The sequence below is a fragment of the Ochlerotatus camptorhynchus genome, unplaced genomic scaffold (assembly GCF_037179485.1).
Source record: "Ochlerotatus camptorhynchus isolate MF236.1 unplaced genomic scaffold, CSIRO-AGI_Acam_v1.1 ptg000142l, whole genome shotgun sequence".
Lineage (NCBI taxonomy): Eukaryota > Metazoa > Arthropoda > Insecta > Diptera > Culicidae > Ochlerotatus > Ochlerotatus camptorhynchus.
In genome coordinates this window covers 2,171,084-2,193,415 of record NW_027040632.1, presented here as the reverse complement: position 1 = coordinate 2,193,415, position 22,332 = coordinate 2,171,084, and the positions used below count along the sequence as shown (strand labels likewise).

The window sequence follows — 22,332 nt, the reverse complement described above, 5'->3', positions numbered from 1 at the left end:
CGACACGGATCCAAAAATATTATTATTATTATTTAACTTTATTAAAGAGGCTTTCAGCCTTGGGCTGGTTCGCCTCCACGGATCCAAAAATACCCATATTGTGGATCAGTGTGTCCCAGTTTTTCTGTAAACGTAAGCGGCCATATTGGATTTCAAAATGGTGTCAAACATAGATTTCCGGTCCCTACACGTCACCTAGATTTCAAACATACTCATATTTTGGAGTAGTATTGGGGTGACAGTGTTTTTCAGTTTTTCTCGTACCGAAAGCCGCCATCAAAATGGCATCAGACATTGATTTCAAATATTACACGTCACACTGGTTCCAAAAATTCCCATATTGAGGGCAGAATTTCTAAGTTTTTCTGTATCTGGAAGCTGCCATCTTGGATTTAAAAATGGCATCAAACATAAACTTCCAGTCCCTAAGCGTCACACCGCAATTTTCTGAGAGTTTCATGAATGTTCCAAAATTTCTAGAAATTTGTGGGTCTTCCGGAAAGTTCTAAAGGGTTTTCCAATAGGGATTTTCTAACTTTGACTGTTCATTGCGGCCATATTGTTGAAGCTACAAGTGTCAAATTGGCTGTCATTTATTCAGTGTGTCTTGCCAAATTACCATGCAGAGTTATAGCGTCCAACAGCACATGCGAATGATAAAATTGCTGTGTTAAAGTAAGTGTTTTTTGCGAGCAACGTTCCGAGTGCTTCGCCCATTTTACGGTCGCAATAATCGTCCTACCGATAACTAGGCTATTTTTGAAATATTGGACTCAATCAAATCAAACTTGGAGAAATTTTCAAGAATCTGGAACGAAAATAAATATTCAAGACATAGAATAAATTCCAATGATCCAGATTTCAAATAAATTAAGGGCCTTGCAAAAGTTTCGAAGCCTTTGAACTTTAAGAATGAATTTGATAGGAATTTCCAAGGATCTCTACACGCAAAACAAAAATGTATTACAATGTTAGTCGCATTTCCTATCATCCTCCGCAACGAAAGACTTAAACATTTTTTATCTTTTATAATTTGTGTTCTGTCGACGCTTTCGACTAAGCCAGCAAGCATTTTAGTTATAACATGTAGAACGACGCACACACTTGCCACGATTCTCTCCCATTTCCGTTCAGCAGAAAAAGCATACGAAATCGAGTTATCGTACTATGAGCGCATCTTATTAGCTTTTAGCCTATCCATACTTCGAAGCATGCAGAGAACAGTGGAGAATGCACAGGTCTAATAACCGCAACGTTCGTGGTTCGAGTCCAGTCGGTGACCATTTTTCTATTTTGTTTCGACATGATTGATTTCACTCACTAATACACTCCACATTGGGTGTAGGAATAATTTCAAGGGAATTCAGAGGATAGATTTTTAGGAAGTGAAATCTAAGGATTCCTTTCAAATTAGTTATGAGGAACTCCCGTTTCGAAGTGAAACGTAGGGATCATTCCAAGGTTGGTCTGAGAAGAATTCCAAGCGAATCCTGAGTGGGATTCTAACAAATATATTTTATTAACAATATGATCCACTCTTTCGCTTAGCTGGCGAACCGAATTTTTAGCGATGAAAGCACCTCTGTGGCCAAAAAGGCTACCAATGTATTTGTTTATCGTCACGGGGGGTAGACCAAATGAAAATTTGTTTAATATTTCAAATGAATGTATTTCAGCATTTTATTTTATTTGACATGCCAGACACATTTTAAAGTACATAATATACACAATGTAATTAATGAAAATAATTTGACTCTTACTTTTGTAATAAGTGCTATATTCGCACCCCTCGATTGTAATTGAATGATTGTTGCTGACCTTTCACAACGCTAGATAGTGCGTGAAGCAATATTTTGCGGGTCTCCATTGCAACATTTGAAAAAGGCATAAATGGATCATATTGTTAATATGATATATTTGATTCAAAGCAAATCTACAAGAGAATTCTGTGGAACATTCCAAAGCAATTCCAAAGAGAATTCAAATAGGGTTCTGACTAAAACTCCAAAGTAAAAGGAGAACACCAAGATACTTGTTATGTATAATTCCAAGAGAAACAGCAGAATCCGAAAATAATTCTGTAAGCAATGCAATGAAACTTCTGAGGATAACTTCAAAAGTACTCTTCAAAGAAGATTTGAGGAAGGTTTCAACGAAACTTTTAACGAAGTTTTGAGCTTTGACTATATGTTTTTAGTATTACTTCTACGTGAAGTCAACGATTTACATAGTTGAAGATGCTAATTTCAAATAACAGACTGTAGTGGTAATTTTTATACGATAGATGGAGTAGATGAAAGCATAGAGTTGATAGTTCCGTTAGAGTACGGCAGTGTGAAGATTGTATATAGATATTAGAATAGCGAACTAGGACAACTTTTAAGGAAGGTACAAATCGGTTTTTTCATCTCTCTTTACCAAACTTCCCCTTTGGAGAGGGATGGTGAGGGGTGTCCCCCCCCCCCGCCACCACTGGCAAAAGAGATGAAAACCGACCCGTTCAAGTACCAACTGTGTGTTTGAAACAGTTTTACCGATTTTTACCGTACTTCAATTGTTATTTGAAGGAAGGCATCCAGTCGTAGGTTTGGAAATTGCAACTATTGTTTACCCCTACCACGATATGTGCTCCTGTCATCGTCGACTTGACGTGTCCCCTCGAGATCGTCAAGTCGACGATGACAGGAGCACATATCGTGGTAGGGGTAAACAATAGTTGCAATTTCCAAACCTACGACTGGATGCCTTCCTTCAAATAACAATTGAAGTGCGGTAAAAATCGGTAGAACTGTTTCAAACACACAGTTGGTACTTGAACGGGTCGGTTTTCATCTCTTTTGCCAGTGGTGGCGGGGGGGGGGGACACCCCTCACCATCCCTCTCCAAAGGGGGAGTTTGGTAAAGAGAGATGAAAAAAAACCGATTTGTACCTTCCTTAAAAGTTGTCCTAGTTCGCTATTCTAATATCTATATACAATCTTCACACTGCCGTACTCTAACGGAACTATCAACTCTATGCTTTCATCTACTCCATCTATCGTATAAAAATTACCACTACAGTCTGTTATTTGAAATTAGCATCTTCAACTATGAAGTTTTGAGGTTAATTTCAAAGAAATACTATGGAGAACTTCAAGGTTGTTTCTGTAATCATCTTTAGAGAACTCAAAGAAGAGATCGTAGTGAATTCTGCGGACCATTTCAAAGAATTCACATTTAGAAAAAAGTTTCTTCCAAAACCGGAAAAATGTCCGTTAAAGTCCTGAAAACTCAGGGACACCCTGTTTATAAAAGTTGTACGGCCCTTATTCTAGCTCTATATACAAATCCTGTCTAAGTGCCATCTCGTTCCATATACACATATATGAAAGCTCATTGCAGGCTACAAGATTGATCGCCAAGAACCCTGTTAAAACAAAAAGAAAACATTCAAATGCCTCACCTTCTAATCATTGCCTTCGTGTTCCAGATGGACGGATACGTCTCCCGAATCACGGTCCGGTACTGTCGGTTGAGATCACGTCCGGTCAGCGAGCTGCGGGTGTTTCCCACGATGACGCCGTCCGGATTGAGCATAGGCACTAGCTTAAAGATAAACTTGTGGCGAAGCTTTTTCGCCTGCAATGCAAATTTTTGGAAGGTTGAAGTTTCTCAGTTTTCTCAGCGTCGGCTCGTCGGTCACTTACCACATATGAATCACCGGTGATAAAGTCCATGAGGCCCTTCATCATCCACGACGAAGGACTCTCGCCTGGATGAACACGTGCGCTGATGATTACCGCTTTCTTCTTCTGAAAATAGAATTTTCACATGATTAATGGCATAACATAGTCTGCTGATTTGTTTTATTCCTTCCTTGGATTACAACATCCCAACCAGAAGAAAGAGAATCGAAAGATTGGCACGCGCCCTGAAATAGATTGATTCGGCGTACATACGTACAGAGTAATTCACGCGATCCTCAGTCTACCGGTAGGTGATTGATTGCCAACTTTGTCACCTCCTCGGTTTCGCTAATCGCCATAGGGTGGTTCGAAATCTAATTTTGCTAGCACAATTTGACGCACCTGTGGTTCCACCCTCAAATAATGGGATAAATTGGCACGCGATCTGAACCGTGGATGTTTTTCATTGTCAAGGGTCAGACTCAAATTTAGATCTGGTAGACGTACCGGGTGTCAAAGCCAGACACGTCACGAGACTGAGCGTTACGGCATTGTTTGATCCGTTCGTTTGTCAGGTTGATCATCCGGAAAGGTAGAAAGTTTAGAAATGCGGATGACACATAGACCTCCTAACACGAGCAATGATTGACTGACGCTGGTCGGTTGGTATGGTTACCGCACGGCTCAACAGAATTTTCCAATTTAACCCCCGAAAATAGAATTCGGCAGCTGTTCTCAATGTCGCCTCGATCGGCGTTGGGCAGTGCGAATGAACCCCGTTCAAGTTGGCTGGAATGGAAGCTGACAGCGGTTGCCATATATCACTCGTCGCGACGCTTCACGGATCGATCACGAACTGGCCGGGTGAGGGAAATTGTGTAATTGAGTAGATGAAATTCGATGAAAACAAAATTCTTTGTCTCTGGACTTCGTTATTGGCACCTGTTTTGGGTGAGATCTATGAAAATGATCATGTGATTTTTTCGGGGTTTGTGGAAACATGCTTTCTAATTAACTTGCACGCAAGTATGCATTTAGTGTCCGGGAGGAATTTTTCGAAAATTTTAATTGGCGTATGCAGATGTTTTTTTTTTAAAGGAATGCTGAATTTAATCCCATGGATGGATTACGAGGTAATTCCAATGGGGTGTTCAACTCTGTGCCGAAAGCTAGGTCAAGCGTTGTACCGAACGTGCCGAAGTGTGGCAATCAAGGTATCAGTCTCAGTAACCCATGAGTTTGGCAACCCTGCACTTATGACTTTTGAGATTGTGTGTTTACATTTTCTAGTCAAGTACGGAAAAAAGTCGTGGAACTTAATTCCAAGATGATATTTAACGAGCTGATTGCCGGTCATCCGCTTAATTTCGCACTCGAAGTTTAGCCCCTCCGCGATTGATGGCAGAAGCTGTGCATCCAGGAGGTGACATTTATGTACCGTGCGGCATTCTGGCAGACGTTTGCCGGAACGAAGTAAGGCAAATGGAAGATGAATCTTGTCTGCATTATCATCATGCTACACGGGCAATGCTACAACTTGAAAAACATTAAGGACTCGACCTAAAATGCCCACCGGTGGTAGTAGTAGCAGCAATAGACCTGCAGTAGTTTCCCAGTGTCAGCAGCAACTAATTTTATAGGGAAGAGGGGTCGAACTACTTCGTCCACGGCTTATCCAAATAAATGTCGGTTCAGGATCTCGATACTGGTTGCAGTCGTTTGATGACTACCTCCTCCTTGTATGCCGCTTGTCATACCGGAATGGCATAATAATCTCCCTGAAACTGCTGCCGATTCCGATTAGAGGTGGGCAAAATAGCTCATCTGGCCGAGCGGATCAGACCCGTCCAGCTGATTAAAGGGAGTCGATTCTTTTGAACAGCTCTTCAGCTCACCTTTAAATTAAAGAAATTTTTACACAAATTTCACACGCGATGATATGATCGACATCGTGTTACACGATGTTACGCCTTTTCTCTAGCCATGTAATCCAGTCTACATACAGATTTTATTTCTGATGTTAATTCTTCAGCGGGAATTGCTCCCACTATTCTCGGCTTCAGCTCCAGATCATCAGCTCAGATCTAGAGATGGACTCCCAAGCTGTTCTATAGACCCGATTCATTAAAGTCAGCTGATGACCCGCGGGTCATTTTTAGGAACCGTAGCTCATCAGCTCACTGATATCATAAGTCTAATAGTGTATTCAGATCTGAGCGTGCATTAGCAGAGCGGAGCAGAATTTGTGTTGGAATGAGAGAGACAACTAGTACTTCTATCCCTCTCGTACATTCGCAAAATCTCGCCTCGCGCGTGGAATATCGCTCAAGACGGAATCTACCTTGATTCTCCAGCACAATTACTCCCACTATTCTCGGCTTCAGCTCAGATCTAGAGATGGACTCCCGAGGTGTTCTATAGACCCAACTCACTAAAGTCAGCTGATGACCCGCGGTTCATTTTTAGGAACCGCAGCTCATCAGCTCACTGATATCATAAGTCTAATGGTGTATTCAGAGCAGAGCGTGCATTAGCGAAGCGGAGCTCTCTCTATTCTCGGCTTCAGCTCTAGATCATCAGCTCAGATCCGGATCCGGAGCTGAATCGTGAAGAATCGAGAGAGAAAAAGATCAGAAGAGCTGGATGGGTCCGACTGAATCATCCGAGCCGATGATTCGGATCCGGAGATGAGCTGCTAAGCTGGAGAGCTGCATTTAGCTTTTCGGTTATTTGCTTTTGTGCGGATCTTCCGCTCCCCAAGAGAATGATGGGAGGAGAGGTGAGAGCACATATGCTGGAAGAATAACATCAGCAATAATAAGAGCTGGGTACGTAAATATATTTGATAATACCAGTAGAAATTTAACATCGTGTAACACATGTACATATGTCTCTCTCTCTCCCATACAGCCGCTTGGAAGTTTGCTTTTACGGTTGATGCTATCGTTCAGTATGCACATGTTGAATTACGCGCGCATCTTGGTTTACGCGGTGACTGTTCAATGCGTGCTTTTTTGAAAAATTCCGCTATAAGTCACGGATTGAATGGTTTAGATTTGTGATAACAATGTCCTGATGAGCTGCGGTTCCTAAAAAAATGAACCGCGGGTCATCAGCTCACTTGAGTTAATCGGGTCTTTAGAACAGCTCGGGAGCGGATCTCCCATCTCTAGTTCCGATTGCGTTCATTAATAATACCGCGATTCAGATTGGCTCTGTTACCTCCGTTGTGGTTACCTTCATAATTCCGTTAGCAGCATCTTTCTTAATGTTGCAACCGTCGTTGATGCGAACAGTTTCGAAAAAGCGTAGAGAGACTGCAAACCGGTAATACGGGATCCACTGACTCCACCAGCCTCCACAGTCATTCGAATACAAGTTCAGTCCATAGAATGAGTTGAACGGCTGCATCAATCGTACCGGTTGGTTCTGCGAGAGAAACAGCTCGAGAAACAGCTGCCATTGCAGATACATCTGAAGAATGGTAGGATTGTTCGGACTGTTGTTGACACCGTACATTATCACTGCAATGCTCCTTACCCATACAATTGACTCTCGGTTCGGATCCAATGGCCATCGAGTTAATACTTAATTCTAGTTAATTCTGGCCTATTTAGCGGGGCGTTTGGACTTTGGACACCTCTCAAAAACCGTGCGGACTTTCTGTAGAGGTTCATCCCCCAGAATGCATAAGGACAAAGAGCGTCTCGTCAATTATACAATGTCTTATTATGATTGGGGAAAATTTCGCTGGAAAATGACACTGACAAAAAAATCCCCCTTACGACGTAAACGAAGAAGTAAACCTTAGCAACGATTGCCAAAATGTAAACACAAAACAGTGATGCCGTTTTAGTACGTTTTGTGTCATACTTGTCATCGTGTGGCATGACGTGCCGATCAGTGTGCCACGATGTGTTTCGGCACAATGTGCAGAGTTAATTACTATAGCTATGAATAAGCGGACTGGGATAGCTATGGTGATGGCCTTTCAGTCCTTGTTACTACAGCAACGAACAGCATTGAAGACTTTGCAGAAGTGGTATACGAAGCGGCAACAGCAACCATCCCAAAGACCAGCAGCGTTCCGGGGCGAAAAGCGCTACGCTGGTGGAATGAAGATACGAGTAAAGCCGTTAAAGCCCGGCGTAAAGCGCCTTCCTATCGGACACCCCGACCGCGAGGCCGCTCTCCGTCACTACAATGAGTTGCACAATCAATGCCGGCAAGAAATCCGTGTCGCCAAACGAACCAGCTGGATGGACTTTCTGGAAGGAATGAATTCGTCACAGCCTTCGACCGACTTATGGAGGCAAGTCAACGCCCTCAGTGGGAAACGGCGCATGACTCCGCTCCACGTACAGATTAACGGTGAAGCGGTTTCTGACCCTGCAATTGTTGCGGACGAACTCGGCTCGTACTTTGTCGATCTCGCAGCCATCGAGGAGTACGAAGACGAATTCAAGCGGAAAGCTAAGCCTTCGACGTCATCCATTGCAAGTTTCTCTGTTTCTTCTGACGCTGGGAACTCGGACATCAACCAGGCATTCTCCTGGCAGCAACGGAAAGTCGGCGGGTCCCGACGAAATCGGGTACCCTCTATTCAAGAGATTACCAACGCCAGGCCAGCTACGGATGCTGGAGCTTTTCAACAAGCTCTGGCTCACCAAATCGTATCCAGCGTCGTGGAAGGAGAGCTTAGTCATTCCCATCCCAAAAGCCAATGAAACAACCCGTGAAGTTAGCAAGTTCCGGCCAATAGGCTTGACATGCTGTATGGCCAAGGTCCTGGAGCGAATGGTCAACAGGAGGCTACAACATTTCCTTGAAGCCGAAAACCTGCTAGACCATCGCCAACGATAGCTGTCTCCACACCGAGATTGTCTCGCTGGATATATCGAAGGCCTTCAACAGGACGTGGACGCCCCTCGTCTTAGAGCAGCTTGTTAACTGGGGGCTGTGTGGACCTATGGTCCACTTCATCAATAATTTCCTGACCGATCGTTCTTTCAGAGTCGCAGTTGGCAACACGAGGTCCCAGCTTTTCAGAGAAGAGACGGGCGTCCCACAAGGTTCAGTTATCGCCGTTACCCTCTTCTTAGGTTTCCAGCTTTCGGCCACCAAAAGCGCCAGGTGGCACGTGTGTCCATCCCGGCACCGTGTCAGCGGGCCACCTATCAAAGTTAAAAGCCAGCTCATACCACTGAAGAAGACGGTCCGTATTCTGGGGGTACTTGTTGACCGGTCCCTCAACTTCGAGCAGCACTTTAAGGCGATCAAGAACGACTGCCGCAGTAGGATCAACTTGATCCGCACCATCTCTCGCCCCCACCGGTCTAACAATCGCGACACTCGTTTCCGGGTTGCAAGAGCCGTCATCGATAGTCGCCTACTGTACGGTCTTGAGATGACGTGCATCGCCACCGAAAAGCTCGTGCAGATACTAGCACCAACTTTCAACAACTACGTTCGGATTGTCTCCGGTCTTCTTCCGTCAACGCCCGCCGATGCCGCATGCATCGAAGTCTTTACAGCAATGACCTCCGGAAGTGACAGGATCTTTTTCCTCGATGAGGGGAATGTGCCGGGAAGATTCAAGTTTGTGTTTGCCGCAAGTTCGCGAAGAAGGCAATGATTTGGCAAGCGATTTGCAATTCCTCGACGATGACATTTCAAGTTTACATCGAAGAATGCCTGAATAAGCGTGTATTGCCGATCATCCACAAGCATAGGGGCAAAGTCATCTTTTGGCCCGATTTGGCCAGCTGTCACTACTCGAAGGTGGTTCTGGAGTTGTATGCTGCCAACAAGATCGATTTTGTCCCTAAGCTAATGAATCCTCTGAATTGCCCGGAATTTCGACCAATCGAAAAATACTGGGCAATTTCAAAGCAGTGACTTCGACTTCGAAATGCCGGCATCAAGGACATCCAGCAAATGCGGACAAAATGGAAGAAATTCGATGATTCCGTGTCCGTTTCCACTGTACGGGCGCTGATGGGCTCTATCCAGAGTAAGGTACGAGATTTCGTTCGAACTGGAGAAATGCTGTAACTTTGAAGTTTTAATAAAAGTACTGTAAAGTACTGAGGTTTTAATAAAAGTACTGCATCGAAGTTTTTACAGCAATGACCTCCGGAAATGACAGGATCTTTCTCCTCGATGAGGGGAACAGACTTCTCCGCATGTCTGCCAATTCAGAGCTCCCCCCAGTGGCCAATGTTCACTGGTACGGAGACAAAAGTTGGTGCATACCTCCACCAAAAATCGAGAGTCGGATAAAGAGCAGGTTAAAGGCTGGAGATAACTCTGCAGCACTGAAGAGAACAGTACACGGACGGATCGCTTTCCCGAGCCGGGGTTGGAATTGGAGTAGCCGGAATTTCAGCACCGATGAGTAGCAGCCTATCGCCACAAAGCTTGGTTTTCTCCGCCCAAGCTGCGGCCATCTTTGTTGCCGTTACAACACCCTCGGGCCGGCCCATACTGTTGCTATCCGATTCGTACAGCGTGATACAAGCCCTTACATCCCTGACTCACCCCTGGATACAGGCTATTGTGGAGGCCACACCTCCGAACACGGTGTTTTCCTGGATCCCTGGGCACTGCGGTATCCCAGGAAATAGCGAAGCTGACAGCCTGGCAGGGTCTGGACCAGCTGGCCGCCGTTACACCGACGAAGTGTCACTACAAGACATAAAGCGATGGATAGTCAGCAAAATTTGGGAAGTCAGGGAAGCAGAGTGGTGCCAATCCCAATCCCTCTTCATTCGAAGAATTAAAGGAACGACGAGCAAGTGGACGGATATGTTGAAACTACGGGACCAGAAGGTGGTTTCTTGTTTTAGGACAGGCCATACATCTCACATAGTTTTGGTGGGACGCAGTTCGTTTGCGGAACCACTGCATCGGTGGAACACATCCTATGCCTGTACCCGCAATACCAACAACTACGGGAGCGGTACGCACTTCCCAACAGCATTAAGGACATACTGGGCGACGAACCTTCCACCTTAGCGACAGTTATTTATTTCCTCAAGTCCTTTTAACTTTCTTTTGGCTGACGGGACATCTCTGCCGGACGGGGATTACCCTTCTAATTTCCCACCGTGAAGGCTTTTGACCACCCCAAACTCACCTTCTGATTGTCATCCTCGTGCGTCGAGGGAGCCGTCACCGTCAGGTAGTACACGTTGTTCCCCGCCAGCGAGCGGCACAGCAGCCGCAGCTTGCAAAACTTCGACTTGACCGGATTCCGCTGGATGCTCATCAGATAGTCCTGCAGGTCCGAATAGGTGTACGGATAGCTGTGGGCAAAGAACACCGTATCGTCGTCGTACTTGAACTCAATGTTGAACGACAGCGTGAACGAAGCATTCCCAACGAACTCCTCGTCGTCATCGTCGCACGGCCGGTGATGGTAGTTGCTGTGATTGTAGCTGTGGGGGGGCTTGATTAACTACGGGTCTATATGCATTGCACAATGGTCCAGGATGTGAATTTAGCAAGACATAAGTTCTAGGGCTTTTGGTTTCAGTTTTGGACGTTTGGTGTCTGCGGTGTAGTGGTCGTCAAAATAATGTTTCTGAATCATCTTGCCCCTTAAAGGCTGCACAGTTGACCTGGCCGTTTTGATACATTTTGCGCATCTCTGATGTGCAACATTGGTATATGATTCACAAGAAAAATGGATTTTTTAATGGATATTCAGAAACTAATTTTCTTGTTAATGGAAATAGAGAAAAAAATCACCTGGACAAAGTTGTAACTGAGTTAACTTCAAGCAACTTTGTCGTGGAATTGTTTTTTTTTTTTCTATCTCTTAACGTTCTCTTTTTTTAAAGTTTGTCTATTTTTCCAGGCTCATTCGCGGTAGCTTTGCGGAGCCGTATCTCGTTTTCAATTTAGAGCAAAGAGTTGTTTGAAATTAACTCAGCTGCAAATCTGCTGAAAGCTTGTTTTTAAATATTCTTTAATTAAAAGAACGACCAAAAGAAAAGATAACGATTAAGATAAACAAATTCACCGAAGACACCAAACTAAAAACAACAGCACTTGACCCACTTGTCCTGTCAAATTCACATCCTGTTCCGCTGTGCATTTTGAATCACCAAAGATCTTACCCATTTTCGCTATCGTTCCGGAAGTAGGCAATGTTCTCCCCGCACCTCTGCCAACCGATGTGGTTGTACTCGGCGCACAGCGTGGAGTACATCAACGGTCGCATGCCCTCCTTGTACAGGCTGTCCGGCTTCGTTAGGTTGATGATCGAGAACCTATAGAGAGGATATACAGAAATAGATTTAAATTAATCGACTAATCTTCCGGTTCAGCAACTGGGAAATTCATGCACGGTGCTCCACTCTCGCCGGTCGTGATGGTGCAAAGGAGAATTATGATTTATGACCACCAGCCGGGTTGGCAAATTTGACGGTAAACTGCCGACTGAGTCAAAAGTTATGAATTTCCAGCTGAAAGATGTGCTTCGCCGAAGAAAGTCTCGGCGGACTCGCAATCATCATTTTCGCGGAAGTCATCAGCTGCAGATTTTTTCCTCTTCAAAATCGTCAGCTTTCAGCAGTAGCTATCAATTATCAAACCTAACGGTTTCCAGGTGCTGCCACCATTTATCGCTTGGACAAGAACGGGCACCTAACGTCAGTCGCCTTAAATGATTATTACGCGAAAATTTGATTTTTTTTTCCTTCTCCGCAAACATTGTTATACCCATTTGGACCAGATGTTTGCATTTGATGAGTTTCAGCGCCCGAGAAACAGCAGCGTAGCAAACATCGTCGTCGTCATAATCATAATTAGTATGATGTGCCCAGGGTGGCTGAGAAAAAAATGGTTAAATTTTCCGGTTTTTTTTCGCTTTCAGCCAAACGCAAGATAAGTAGTTTCGACTGCATGGACTCAGATTTTTTTTGCCTGCGATCCTTTGTTTTAACTTTCCATCGGGGTATAATTACGCGTTTCATTATGCGAGATGAGAGGACAAGGAAGCACGAAAGCGAAAACCATCCATCAGAACCGCACATGGACGACGATGTCGAGAGCGTTCTGGGGCTGATAAGAACTCTTTATGAACAAACATGACATGAGTATTATAAGAGGAAATTTTCGGTTTTCGCAAATTGTGCACCTTTCAATTTTTTATTAATTCGATTTCATTATTATCGCGCGCACATGTGCGTTGGATGGCGAAAGTGCGGTTTTCGCTTCTGGTAGTTAACGGGAAGCGAAGCGATTTTTTTTATTGTGGAAATGTGCTTCTTTGTTCGAATTTCTGTCGATTATCTACATGGCCAATGAAATGTAATGTTGTGATAACGAGTAGTTCATTATTTTACAACTACACCCATGGTTTGCAGAAGCTAGTCTATCAAGGTTCCATAATCAAGCAAAATTTGAAACTTTGAATGAACCCTTATCAAATTCGTGAAATTTCAGGGTGGCCAGCAAACCGAGAAAACGTGGAAAACCGGAAAATAACCGGGAATTTGAAAAGTAACCTAGATAGGATTTCTACCGGATGTATCTTCAGGCATTACATCAAATGTTCTCCGGAATTTTCGGCTAGCTTCTCCCTCTGGAACTATCTTTCAATCTATTTTCCTCGGAAGTTTCCTCCAAATGTCTTTCACCAGAAGATTTTTTCGACTTCTTTTTATAGCTTCTTCCGACTTCCTTTGGATGTATCAACGTACCTCGAAAACTGCTCCGACTTTCGGACGATTCCTCCAACATACCCAGGAAGTTTCTGCCACCTTCTTGCGGAAGTTTCTATCAATTCCTTTGAATAGGTTCTTCTAATTTCCCATATGATTTCAAGTCTTCAGTAAAGCTGTTCACTTGTTAAAATTTAGGCATATTTGTCCCAGGTCACCATGGAAGTCAAACCAGTTTGTCTGGAATCGAGAAACGGCAATTTCCTGGGCTGTCCCGGGTAGGAAACACTAGGTATGTTAAAGAATTGGCACGCCCCTAACGCGCCGCTAACACGCTTCTAGTGTTGGGAATCGAAAATCTTTGACATTGGTTTGTTTACACTTCTATTGGCGTCTTGCAGTGAAACTTTTTCAAGCTTTCGCCACCTACATTTCGAAGTGAGAACTACTAGAAGGAGGATAGTTTCCAAATTCTCCAAGTAAAACAGACGATTTTTGTGGCAAATTGGTAGGGTAATTGATTCTGGTTGGACCTATCCAAATACTGATGATGGTTGGACCTATTTATCAATCACTAGTTTAGTCAATCTTCGCTATTTTTTTTTTTCAAAGATCACTTTACTATCATAAAAAAAACTCTTTTTCTTCAATTTGCATGGGTGTTTTATTGAAAAAACTACAAAACAATTGAGTTTCAATGTGTTTTCAAAACAGTTCACTTTTCACGCATTAGCTCGTCATCATGCCGTACTTTCAAACATACAAAAAGGGAAAAAAATTCACATTTATTTTTATTTTCATGCAGTAAAATACTGCTTTAAGGTGTAAACAGCACGTTAGTACGCCATTTATCCATTGGTTTCACTAAAATGTTTGAATATATGACGAAATTCGAATAGATAAATATGATCATGGTTGGACGTACGCATGATGATGGTTGGACCTATGTGTTTCCTAAGACGGCCGCTAGGTGCGCTTCGGTTTGTGTACATCCTTCATGCGCAGCTGATTTGAAATTCGATTTCTTTTTGGCCGAGTGATCTATTTCTTCGATTGAAAAAATGGCTAAAGAAAAGAGTTATACGGTCGAAAATCTTCAAGAGGCTGTTCTTTTAGTAAGAAATAAATCACTTACCGCGTATCAGGCACAGAAAAGGTACAATATTCCGAAAACGACACTTCACGCAAAAATTAAGGGAAGCCACGGCAAGAAATATGGAAGGGAAATAGTGTTGAGTGTTGATTTGGAGAACCAGCTAGGGGATTGGGTTTGTGTATGCGCTGCTTCTGGCAGTCCCAAGACGACCAAAAAGATCTTGGAAGCTGCTAAGACATTGCGTCACTAGTTGGGCGTAAATTTAAAGGAGGAATTCCATCGTCAGGTTGGCTGAAAGGGTAACCACCGATTTCCGAACTACCACGAAAGCGCCGAAAGAATCTGTTAATATGAATTTACATTAAGCACTTCTCATACACCTTCTGTGTGTGAATTAACTTGAAATAAAATGTTAACAAACTAAAAATTGCTAACTGAAACTTATTTCCGAAAAAGAAAACTCTTAGCCCCTAAATTCCCCGGGGGCACCCAGAACATGCCCAGAAGTGGCCAATGTGGTCCAAGGCACTCAATTTTGCTATTGATCTTGTTATCGAATTTGGAAGTAATTTGAAGTGTCGCATGATAGGTTTTATTCCTTCCATGTCCTAATTACCATGTTCCATATACCCTGGAACTTGTTCCGGCCATATCTCCGGAACCAGTTGACCGATTCCAAAAATATTCGATAGCTTTCAATGGGACCACAATACCTATAGTTTGACGTTAAAAAATTTCCAAATTGGGTCAATGATTTCCTAGAAAATGAGCCATGATGAATAGCTAATGCATGGAAAATGAACTTTTTTAAAAACGAAGATAAACTCAAATTTCTTGATTTTTTTTAAATAGCAAATTCATAAAAAACTGTATAAAAAGAGTTTTTTCATGATACCAAAAAACCCTAAACAAAGTTTTTGAACAAATATGGGCTAAACTAGCATTTGCAAAAATAGGTCCAACCATCATCATTTTTTAGGTCCAACCAACATCATAATTCTTTGCTGAATAAAAACGTTTTATAAAATCATTTGTTCATAATATTTAACTTTTTATGTTATTATAAGAAACAAGAAAGGTAGATCTTTCCCCTAATCACGCATTTTTCATATTATATGTTGAATTCATAAAAAAAATACGACATGAATGTTGACGTCGAGTGAAACCGGCCTAAATAGGTCCAACCATCATCAGTTACCCTACATAAAGAAAAACTAATAATTTACGGTGTAAATTTTTGCTTGAATCGTGTAAGAAAACGTGTTTGCAAACTAACTGTTATTATTTCGGTATAGATCGGAGATGTTTTCATGGAAAATTATGCATAACAAGTTTGCACCCACAGGTAGAGGTTACCTCCTGCGCAGCTGCATTTTTTGGAAAATGGTGAATATGTGCGATTTCCACTAGGATGAAAGTGGAAATTAAGTTAATTTACTTAGGGAAGATTGTATCATGCTGGTGATAATGGAGAAATGGTTGTATAGGACGCCAATATTCATTTTGGTCTTTTTTAGGTACACATATTGATACTCACAATTTTCGACGGAAAACGCAACGGAACTGGATTTACTCAACACGCACCATACTATAAAATGGTGCTCGATGGTTTATAAAGTGATAACAAGATGACAAATCATTTTTATTTTGAGTAATTGAGCAATTTACTTCTGTTTACATCATATGTACGATGCAGCATTGATGGAGCTGTGAAATGAAATGAATATATCTTATGAAAGTTCATCTGGAAAAGTCAAAGATGCACATCAGTCTGATCGTGAAAACATTTTCTTCTTCAATTCGAATGTTATATTGGAAGGATTTCACGCAGGCTTGATGAAAATTATGATTTAATGCTAATTTTCACGAATTTTATATGCAGTCTGTCAACATTATCATCATCATGCAGTGGCGACATCTGCGTCGAGCTTTTCCGGCAATCTCCCAATATAGAGAACAACTGGTGCAAGTTTGATCAAAGTAGTCGATCGCGTTCAGATATAACGTCAAATGGAACTCGAAAAAAGAAAAAAATAATGTTCTCAAACACCTGGAAATCCGAAGTGGTCCGGTTTCAAGCTGGCTAAAGCGCTGAAGATGTCGAAAACAACAGTTTGTCGAGTGCTCAAAACCTACAAGGAAACCCTGAGTGTGGAAAGGAATCAGCGGACCTACGAAAAAACTGGAACCAGGGATCGTCAGCTGCGCAGCGTTAAAGCCAACTCGGTCTTTCGATCCGAGATGTGGCCAGGAGGAGGTACAACGCCAACCTTCAAACGGTGCTGAACATCCTTGCCAGGGAAGGATACAAGTCGTACAAAGCCAGTAAATATCCGAACCGGTACATGAAGCAGAATTCCGTGGCCAAAAAGCGTGCAAAGCTCTTGTACGACCGTGTTTTGACGAAACACAAGGGCTGTACTTTGATCGGAACCATTCGTCACATCCTCGACGATGACATCCCAAGTTTACATCGAAGAATGCCTGAAAAAGCGTGTATTGCCGTTCATCCGCAAGCATAGGGGCAAAGTCATCTTTTGGTCCGATTTGGTTAGTTGCCACTACTCGAAGGTGGTTCTGGAGTGATATGCTGCCAACAAGATCGATTTTGTCCCCAAGCTAATTAATCCTCCGAATTGCCCGGAATTTCGACCATTCGAAAAATACTGGGCAATTTCAAAGCAGTGACTTCGACTTCGAGTCAAGGACATCTAGCAAATGCGGGCAACATTGCAGAAATGCGATGATTCCGTGTCCGTTAACACTGTGCGGGCGCTGATGGGCTCTATCCAGAGTAAGGTACGAGATTTCGTTCGAACTGGAGAAATGTAACCATCTAATGCTGTAACTTTTAAGTTTTAATAAAAGTACTGTAAAGCAACCATTAATGGACTTTTTAAACTTATTGAATCACGAACTACAGGTCTTGGCAAATGTCATTTTCAATGAAAGATCTCACGCGATATTTACAGAGAGACTTCAGTCACTATCATTGGATGAGAAAACGATGATAGAGATTTTCTTCAAAATCTCATCGATTTTTTTGTCATGACAGAACGTGACAGTGTTGTGATCATCGTAACTACTAGCTAATTTAATGCTATTAAAGTTACTTGTACCGAGAAGATCTTAATAATGTATTCACATACGGTTGTTTGCTTAAATTCATCTAAATCAGTAAGAAATGTTGATGTCATAACCACATAAGAATTATTCTCATGAGTGCTTGATCATTGAAAAATGACAAGAAAGCTAATGATAGGTAGTTTCGTCTCATGACAGTGCGAGTACCTGTTTTCTAATCGTCACATGACGGCCGTGATATTTACCAGCTCTGACCTTAATACCTCTTTTCTGACCCTGAAAGCATACTGAATCTGTTCTAGACAGTTCCTGATTTTCTTAAGATCTTAGTTCAATTGACGTTTCTATAAAATTCCCAAAGCTTATAACTTGTCACCAGGGATCGGGTGCTACTCAATTTTCTGCGAGTAAAACACCCGCTGTTGTGAGACATCTCTTTCATTTCCAAAGAGACGTGAAAGAGCATTTTAAATCGTGCACACGCTTTTTTGAATCTACCCAGTAACTGGGTAGGTGGCACCCAGTCTTGTATCCATTAAGGAGTTGTCAAAATCTAGGTAAACTAATTTTGTTCTGATGAGTAGAATCTACCCAGATTCTGGGTAAATGGTTCTAATTGAAATTTTCCCAAAGTTCAAAATAGCGCAGGTATGAAAGGGAGATTGTTGCACTGCCAGTGAAATGTTTACTGCTCAAAATATACAATTCTGACGCTAAAAATGTTACAGCTATGGAACTGTTTGGATGGTGAATACTACCAGAAGCTATAGTTGGTAAGTATATTGTTAGTTTCTGAACTTTAAACTCTTATAATTCTAGGCTATTCAGATATTTTGTGCCGCTATGCTCGATGCCAAATGTTTGTTGTTGTTCCTAATTTATAGAAAATCAAATCTCAATAAAGGTTAGCATTTGTATTGATATCCTTATTTGGGAATTGAAATGCCGTATTCCATAGTTATACATTTTTACCGACAATCATTAACAGTAGGGTAAGATTACGTTTGATAGAGCTGGTACAGCGATCATATCAACAAATTTCTTTTAAATGGGTAAAGTTTACCCAGTTATCAAATGACAGTATCTGAGTAACCGTTACCCAGTTTCTGTTACAAGTACGTTTACCCAGATTTGGGTAAATGCATGTTTACCCATTTTTGGAAACGTTCAGTTTTAACCGTTGCTTCTCTGAGAGTGTGCTTCTTCTATAGCTGTAGCGCTGTAGGATAGTTAGCATACGAGGTAGCTTGTATGCGCCTTTAGCATTATTCATTTTCCAAGCATTAACAGACGAGTGGTTAAAGCACGGGTCTCGTAATATCAGCATCCTTGGTTGGATTCCGGTCTGCTGCGTTTTATATTTTTTTTTAGCATTGCTATTTTCCATAAGGCAAATCAATTAAATTCGTATCCAATTTTGCTGGCTATAAAGCAAAAGGCAATCTTTTGAATATCGGTAGTTTACTTCGCCAAGTGTACCGTGGCGGATTAATGACGAAGTGGTGCAGAGTCCTATGTCCTTAAAAAATATTTTAAGGCCAATCTATTCAGGACTGTTAGCATTCAAACTTGATGTTTTCGCCTCTTTGGACACATCGTGCGCGTGTGAAGCAAACTGCACCAGCAGAGTGGGGTGTCTATTTATCGCCTAGCCTAGTTTAAATTAATACTTGAAAATTTAGAGGATTATTTTTCATGCAAAAAAAGTAGATCCAAGTTCTCTACCATTTGTTTTCCCACACTGTCCCAAAATAGCTTCTTCACACCAAATTAAATGTGTAATATTCACATCGAACTTTAAAAAATCTGCGCTAGGAAATATACCAAAATTTGTATTTTCTTACGCTATTGAACACCATACAGTCACTGCAACATATATTTTATGAGTGTCGAAATATTGTGCACCCAGCCAAACGTTTGCAGTCATTCCTGTAAATCTCTAAGCCACGTCTCCCCCGATTGAAAGGTGATACTCCCGTCATAACACCGTGCACTACTCGAGTGAGCTATACACTCATAAAATTTGACACATTTTTATTGGCGAATGTCCATGTAAAATTCCACATAATTTTCGTGTGTCCACACATGGACAGAATCCACTCAGAAGTACACATGAAATTTATGAGTCAAATGAATAGTATGTGTGGTTTCACATCATTTGTTGATCAAATTGCAAAAATTCATGTGAGGGACACATAACAATAATCATTGAATTTTTATCAGTGTACGCAAGTCTGTCCGGTGTATGTTTTTATCATTTACCATCACACGCAAAGAGCAGCGCTTCAACAAAGTGTGGATGAATTTTGTTTTGAAAATCTTCGTTGTAACGTACGAGCGAAATGAGCAAATGAGTTCATTATACATCAACGAATACACAGTGCTTGATTAGCCAACCCAAAATTCTAGATAGAGCTGGAATTAGGGCGTAACAGCCTTTGTAAACAATGACTTCTCTCATTGATTTATCTGAATTCAAGGCACGCCTACACAAACCAACACATCCATCGGGTAGGAGAAGTCTTCCTCTACTCGATGGTGATGTCGATTTTCCAGGGAGAGCCATGGCTTCCGAGAAATCATCGAGAGAAGTCATTGTTTACAAAAGCTGTTACGCCCAAATTCCAGCTCTATCTAGAATTGTCAAAATCAGAAACGATCCTCAAAAGACAAATAATTAATTTCATTTTGGGCAAAATGAATATTTTGAATATTGTCAACCCCAGATATTATCATCAATCTTGATATCATCAATTCAGCATGAGGCCATAATTTGCCATCTATCTGTGTATAAAAACCAACACGACACGTTCTTCAGCGCTATATTTGTGTACGATGAAAATAATCATTTTGCATTTAATACAAGGGGTGGTCACTGTACACACTTTTCTCTCAGTGTGCCTCAGTGTGCCGCAGCAGTGCCGAGAAGTAATTGAACTGACTTTTGTTTGCTTGTGAATAATGCCTTCTTTGGCAACCCGGTTTTTTAACAGCGCTTGTTTTTGTTTTCTTTTTCGAAACCTGAGATGGCCCGGGAGTAGGAAGGACATTTCCGTTCTGAGATACGGACCGTGCTGGTGGAGGTTCACCTAGTACGAGTCTACGTTAAGTGAGGAAAAGTTCCAGGTTTTTCAACAGCGGTTATTATCGTAGGCTGTCCCGAGTGATAAGTGAAGCATAGTGAGGTGTCGTGACATTTTCTCAACCCTTCCCTCCTCTTTGCTTGCCCGTGTGTGCTAGTAAAAAAAGCTCAATTTCAATGATCATGGCGTTTAACGGAAACGGTGCTGGCGGTGACCAGGACCGGCGGCACAACAAGCGCCTCTGTACTGGCCAAAAGTTGTTCGAGACGGTTCCGCTCAATAGCTGAAACAATAGCAACATCAACGTAACAGATGAGCCTCGGCGAAAGCGCGAGGTAGCAGTCCGGTCCAACCATATCCTGCTGTTCACCTTCATTAATCCAGTCTATCCTATTACAGTGGACGTTCTACACACCATCTGCTCACCCAACGGACAAGTACAACATATCAAAATATTCAAGAAAAATGGAGTCCAAACTATGGTTGAGTTTGACAGCATAGAATCCGCCACTAGAGCCATTGAACGACTGTGGCGTCTACTCCGTTTGCTGCACACAGAAGATCGACTATGCCAACTCAATGTTTACAAAACCGACACTCCAGTTGAGACTTCCAGGTTGGAAGCGGCCGTCTCCAAGGATGCCTGCAACGGACGAGCCTCGTTGCTACACGGGCCTACCATCTTCGGCACAAGGCCCACCCCGTCAATCATTAGTCAACCATGGTCCTAAACTAGCTCTTCTGGGAGTCGGTGGAGGAAACGGATTTGCACCAAATTTTTCATCGCCCGAGTTTCATCCGGCGGAAAACTGGAAACCAACACCGGTCGGAACACACGTTGGACTGTGATGAAGGAAGCACCGCTGACCCGAAACGGACCAGCCAACTTCATTCAACCGGTACAGCAACAGGGCGCAGTAATGATGGTATTCGGACTCGATAACAACACAGCCATCACCGGGAAGCTATTCTATTTGTTCTGCCTGTACGGAAATGTTGTCAGGATAAAGTTCATGAAGACCACTTGAACAACATTCCAATCGAAACTGATGGTAGCAAAATTCAGATTTCATTTTCCAAGCAGAACTACTTGTCAGAGACCACCGATCCCTACACTCTGCCGGACAATTCTATCAGCTTCAAGAACTACAGCGCCTCCAGGAACAATCGCTTCCTTTCCCGAGCAAGATTCTCCACTTCTTCAATACCCCACCCGGTATGTCCGAGGATCTACTGCTGACTGCATTCACACCCACGCAAGTGCGAATGTTGCCGCTGAAATCGGAACGTTCCTCCTCCGGATTGGTTGAGTTCCCGAGCGTAGCCCTGGCAGTGAACGCCATCATGAAGTGCAACCACAGCGCGATCGATCACAAAGGCACAACATTCCCGTTCATTATGGAGCTGTGCTTGTCTTCGTCCAACACGATGAACGGTGCGTGGAGCAACGAAAACATCGAAAACATGGACATGGGCATGGCACCGGTACCTGGTAACACAATGTCGGCGGCGGCCCCGACAGCCTCCTCAGCCGTGGCAGCAGCGCCCGGTGGTGTGACACCCATTTCGGTAACGGGCGACTGTCTCAAATCCGAACACGATGAACCAATGTAAGATGGAGTCCGTGTCCTTTGAAGGAAACCAAAAGCAACGACGATACTTGGTGGAGATTCACGGTTGTGCCTTGAAAAAAAATGGTTATATTGTGGCAACATCAATAACAAATTTTGACA

The 22,332-nt window shown here is 42.6% G+C and overlaps 1 protein-coding gene and 1 pseudogene across 2 annotated transcripts in view; one reads left to right on the top strand and one right to left on the bottom strand.

The window, feature by feature from the left end:
* The window catches only part of Nna1 (Nna1 carboxypeptidase), a 121,025-nt gene that overhangs the window by 21,565 nt on the left and 77,128 nt on the right, over positions 1–22,332 (bottom strand). For both annotated transcript variants that reach the window (XM_065221436.1, XM_065221437.1), the window contains 4 exons: positions 11,789–11,941; positions 10,804–11,104; positions 3,687–3,791; positions 3,443–3,618 (listed from right to left, as the gene is read on the bottom strand). In XM_065221436.1, the coding sequence (XP_065077508.1) occupies positions 3,443–3,618; positions 3,687–3,791; positions 10,804–11,104; positions 11,789–11,941 (735 nt within the window). The remainder of the gene's footprint in view (positions 1–3,442; positions 3,619–3,686; positions 3,792–10,803; positions 11,105–11,788; positions 11,942–22,332) is intronic.
* LOC135700819 (heterogeneous nuclear ribonucleoprotein L-like) lies at positions 20,580–22,213 on the top strand (annotated as a pseudogene).